Source organism: Nicotiana tabacum, chromosome 24, assembly GCF_000715075.1.
Source record: "Nicotiana tabacum cultivar K326 chromosome 24, ASM71507v2, whole genome shotgun sequence".
NCBI lineage: Eukaryota > Viridiplantae > Streptophyta > Magnoliopsida > Solanales > Solanaceae > Nicotiana > Nicotiana tabacum.
This window is the reverse complement of record NC_134103.1, coordinates 85,637,431-85,643,186: the sequence shown is the minus strand read 5'-3', so window position 1 is coordinate 85,643,186 and position 5,756 is coordinate 85,637,431. Positions and strand designations below refer to the sequence as shown.

The 5,756-nt window shown below is 35.1% G+C and overlaps 1 protein-coding gene across 1 annotated transcript; it reads right to left on the bottom strand.

The window, feature by feature from the left end:
* Window positions 1-398: 398 nt before the first annotated feature.
* On the bottom strand, window positions 399-2,129 carry LOC107770235 (UDP-glycosyltransferase 73D1-like). Its single transcript, XM_016589513.2, is given in 2 exon segments — window positions 399-1,045; window positions 1,047-2,129. Coding segments are annotated over 2 exon segments (1,470 nt in total). The 5' UTR covers window positions 1,980-2,129; the 3' UTR covers window positions 399-508.
* Between the last annotated feature and the right edge of the window lie 3,627 nt (window positions 2,130-5,756).

The window sequence follows — 5,756 nt, the reverse complement described above, 5'->3', positions numbered from 1 at the left end:
GTATTTTCAAAAGAAAATGTCAAATTGCATGTTTCGCTATGGTTAAAACCGACTACTCAAGAACGTACTTTCGAGCATAATTCTAAAGCATTTATATAAAAAGACTAAGGACTCCTAACATTATTTATTACTCCGTATAATGTGGTAACTGGGGCTCTTTTTTTTTCCATCAAAAGATATAGTATCATATGATGTTCCATCTTCATATTGCTGGTTAGCTTAGTTCTTAAAGAAGGGAGTAGAGCTAATTCCCAGTCATATGTTAGGCTGTTTTTTAATCCAATATATATGCATGAATGGAGATGGTCATACAAACTACAAAGTTGATACGGTAATTTCGCACTAAACACCATAAAAGAAAGTGAAAATAAAGAATAGGAAAGATAAATGTTCAACAATACATTATTCTTCATATCACGCATATATTATAACTTGGAAAATAAATGCAATAACAAAATTAAATTTTATTGATAGTATAGAAATTCTTTACCCTATTATTACATATAACTTACGACTGGTTTAAGATGTCCTGAATGAGGTTCAATATGTTGATACGAGAAGTTCCATTTTCTTCCATAGTTCTCCTTGCTACCAATCCAAGTTCTTTAGCTTTATTTCTTCTCATTTCCCCTTCTTCTCCTCCATCCATTAGTTTCTCCACTGCATTTGCAACTTGTACTTTGTGCACCAATACTCCAACTTTCTTTTCTTCTCCCCATCTAACTGGAATTTCAACACCAATTTTAACTCCAATCCTCAAAACTTCAACAATGAGTTTTTCATTAAAGAATTGTTCTGCAAACATTGGCCATGTAATCATAGGCACACCACAACTCATACTTTCTATCGTCGAGTTCCAACCACAATGCGTCAGAAATCCTTTAATTGCTGGATGTGACAATATTAGAACTTGTGGGGCCCAACCTTTAATTACAAGTCCTCTCCTTTTGATTCTCTCCTCAAAATTTTCAACCATTAACCATTTCTCTAACTCGGCATCTAATTTTTCGCCATTCTTAATTACCCAAATAAATGGCCAATTGGAATGCTTCTAATCCAAGTCCAATTTCTATTAACTGCGACGCGATTAGTCTACATTGACTACCGAGACAACAATATAGAACGGACTTGTTTTTCATAGTATCAAGCCATTTTATACATTGTTTTTCATCAATTGAAGGTTTATTCCCCCTTTGATACATATCTAAAATATTATTATTGCAAAGTGAAACTGGCCCTATGCACCATACCTTTTTGTTAATAGCTTTTTTATATTCCTCTGCACATCCATTCTCCAATTGTGTAAATGTGTTTACCACTACTCCATAAGCACTTGACTCAGCTTCTTCCATTTTGTCCCGAATATCATCTAGGTCAGGTAATTGCATGAACGCACCTGGAAGCTGATTTTTCGATATTTCAATTTTCATTGGAAGCCCTGGTACAACGAAACGTTGTGTATCGGATTTGACATTTAAATAAGGCCTATGAATTTTTAAGTTATGAGAACTTAACAAAGAAAAACAACACATCCCGTGGAAAACAAGCCTCGGGACGTTGAATTTTCGTGCTGTTTGTGAAGTCCAAGAAAGACACTTATCTGATATTATGCAGCTCGGAGGAAAAGCATGCTCTTGCAAGAATATTTCTACTGGTTTTTGTAACGTGTTAAGTGCTGTATAAAAATTTCTTATAAGGTCACGTGAAGGAACGCTATCAAGATTTTCACAACCAGGTGGTAAACCAACTTCTTCACTAGGAAATGGGATTTGTATGAGTTCAATTTCTTTTCCCTCGGATTCTCTTGACCGATTGATAATTGCAGCAAATCTTGAAGCGTTGTGTGGTGTAGTTACTAAGCTTACTTTTACGCCATGTTCGGCGAATAGCCTAGCCATATCTATCATTGGAATCATATGGCCTTGAGCTAGTAATGGGATTAACACGAAATGAAGTTTTTGTGAATTGGCTAATGCCATTGTTGAAAAAGAAGAAGAAATTTGTAAATTTAAAAAATGAAAATTAGCCAAAAAGTAGTAATAAAATAGGGGTTTAGGTGGAAAGGAAGACTTGCATTTGGCTTAAAATTGTTTTTTACCAAGTCTAGGAAGGTTAGCTTGACTGGTTCTAAATTGTAGAACAGGTCTGGTTTAATATAAGAAATGGTGTAGACTTGGTCCGCATTTAACAAGTTGGTCATGAGTCAATTGCGGCTAGACTTGAATCTAGGTTTGTATGGGTTGACTCAACTTGGCGTATACAGCGGATGAAGTGATTTGGACGGCGGCCGTGCAGGGGAGAACAAAGGCATTTCGCGTTCATGTAGGGTCCGAGAAAGGGCCACACCTCAAGCAGGGGCGAATGTAGTGTTCAACCGACTGTTTTTATTGAACCCATAATTTTCTAAGCGGAGTAAAAATTTATATATAATTTTTTTAAATGACAAAAATAGTAGATATGAATCCATAATTTTAAAAATATAATAGATTAAATGCTAATAATCTTGAAAGTTGGATCCATAGGACTTAAATCTTGGATCCGCCTCTAATTCGAGGAATGTGATGTAAACATCCTAACACAAGTATTAAGGCTATGAGGTATGAGTTGGTTCGAAAATGGAACAATACATTCCTAGGACTAAACTGTATACGGTTAAAATTGTGCCCATCCGATTTTACTATTTGACCAAGACCGGGAGTTTGAATCGAAGGATGGCCTCGTAACGGAATAGGCCATATCACGAGGATAGGGTACCGAGTTCAGAACCGAGGTACCTGTCAAGATCGAGGCTAGTAGCGATCGAAGCCAAACAAGATAGACATCGAGCAAGATCGAAGATAGCACAATAACAGAAAGGCGAGATATCCGTGACTGGTCGAGGATTACTGCGTAAATCTCGGTGACTGGTCAAGGATCATGGCGTAAATCTCGGAACGGATCAAATCGAAAACGGTTAATTAGCTAATCATGAGATTTCATTTTGTAATTAGAGTTATACCATAAGTAGAACTGCTCTACTATATAAAGGGGAGTATTAACCATTTGTAAGACACAATTCTCACGTAAAAAAAAAGCAATATAATTTTCTTTCTCGCTCACTCTCTTGTTCTTCAGCTTATTGTATTTTTATTGTCCTTGCATCAACCAGTTCGAGGATACTATAACTCAAGGGTTGAGTTCTATTCAAACACTGGTTTGATTTACTTTATTGTACAATTCTATCATTAATATTCATATTTATTAATTGGTATTAAGTGAAATCACGTATCCTTAAATCCACATTATAAGTTTAATTGTTATCAAATTTTAAGGGTAAACACAAACTAAATACAAAAAACAATAATATGTGTTCTCTTACATGATGTGATTAATAAAACTTGCCAAATCATACTTCTATCTATAAAATTTAAAAAGCATGGAATTATAAGATGACGCTTTCCTGATGAATATGATGTAGTTTTTCCATACGTATGAATGCTAGTGTATAATGATACTCACCTTCTTTCCTTTCGTTTCTTTTTTCGCTTACATTTTGTTTTGAGAAATGAGTGTTCTTTTTCTCCTTTTTTTTTTTCTTGCTAAACCATGCATAACACAAAGAGAAGTTAAATCGATATCCTTTTTAATTTGTACTAGCTAGGCAACAACCATAGTTATATATATTCAAACCTATTTAATTTGATAGCTATTTCTTAACTTACAATTTTTTAAAAATTTCAAAAGTGTGTTTGTTAAACTTCTTTTTGCAACAAAAAAGGTTTGTTAAAACCAGATCTTTAAAATATTCAAAAATTTAATTTCTTTCTTTGCAAAAGCAGGTCAAACTAACACTTTTCGCCAAAGCTAGGGAAAAAAATAGACTCAAATTTTCAATTTTTTAAAAAGAAACGCCATTTAAGAAGCATAAGTCATCACCAAAAAATAATGAGGTGAAGAAGATATAATATAAAGAAGAGAAATGTAATATTCATTATCTTAAATATGTCTACTCGAAAATGATAGATATATGTTTATTCTTGTGTTGGATATATCTTCAATTACTTCGTTTTTTTACTATGTGCCGTACTACTAATGTTAAGTAATCCTTTTCTCTTCCGTCATTAAGTTTACTGGATTGAATAATTCTAGAAGATGGTTGTAGTTGTGGACTTTGTCGTATCATAATCAATGGTCGACGCCCAGTAGTCGCCCACCATTAAGAAGGATATTCAATAGCTATAGATATACAAGCTATTGTATATCTATAGCTCTCTTATTTTGATGATAAATATAGGAAAAGGATAGACAGTTTTGTTGAAATCAAGACTTAAAAGGATAAAGCAATGTAGAAGTAGAAAAAAAAATTAGTGATAGTATTATCTTGTTAAGATAGTGTAGAGAAACAAAGCTACCAACACTATCTAAACTCTTCCAAATGTTCCGAGACGTAAAATTAGTATGTTAGTATATTATAACTCTTCCTATCTTTAATAAGAATATTGCACATACAAAATTATTTATCAAAGACAATGGTACGTCGCTAGCTAGGCTAGGCCCTTATTGTAATATCTATACACAACACTACTAGAAAAGCGGAACCGTCCAAAAATACCGACCAAAATCGGTCAATAATGGCCAATAACCATCTAAAACGCGACCATTTACGTGTGGTCGGTATTTTGAAGGTCGGAAGAGCATACCGACCAAAGTCGGTCGGAAATTACCGACCACCATCGGTCGGTATGCTCTACACGGCCATCTGACAATTTAATTGACTTACCGACCAATAATGGTCAGAATGTTATTTTAATAATTTAATTTTACCGACCAATATTTGTCACGACCCAATTTCTCCTATAGGCCGTGATGGCGCCCAACGTCACTGTTAGGCAAGTCAACGAGGAACTCGCCATGTATTTATTCTTTTTAACAATTTTGAAACAGATGATTTTTATTTATTAAGTAAATAAGAGGTGAATAAAAATTTAATAAAATAAAGCATAAACAAATATAAGAGCAAGTGTGGTGACATGATGTAACGATCCGACCGGTTGTTTTGATAGTCGTAGCCCCGTTTTTCTATTTACTACTCATTTTATACTTTATAAACGCTATGTGACTTGCCGGGATAGTTAGTTCGGGTCGAGAGAGGTGCGGAATGAATTGAGACACTTAGTCTCAGGTTGAAAGCTTAAGTTGAAATGGTTGACCGGATGTGGACTTGTATGTAAACGACTCCGGAATAGAGTTTCGATGGTTTCATTAGCTCCGTTGGATGATTTTGGACTTAGGAGTGTGTCCGAATTGTGATTTGGAGGTCTGTAATTACATTAGACTTGAAATGGCGAAAATTAGAAATTTGAAAGTTTTATCGAGAGTGGACTTTGTGGATACTGGGCTCGGATTGGAGTTTCAGAAGTTAGAGTAGGTCTGTGGTGTCATTTGTGACTTGTGCGCAAAATTTGAGGTCAATCGGACGAGCTTTGATAGGTTTCGGCATCGTTTGTAGAAGTTGGAATTCCTTAGTTTTCATTAGGCTTCAATTGGGGTGCGATTCAAGTTTTTAATGTTATTTGATGTGGTTTAAGGGCTCGACTAAATTCGTATCATATTTTAAGACTTGTTGGTGTGTTTGATTGAGGTCCCGGGGGCCTCAGGTTGATTTCGGATGGTTAACAAATCGAAAATGAGACTTATAGCATTGCTAAAGCTGGGAGCCTTCTAGTGTTATCGCACAGCGAGGGAATTGGCCGCAGGTGCGATGCCGCAGGTATGGC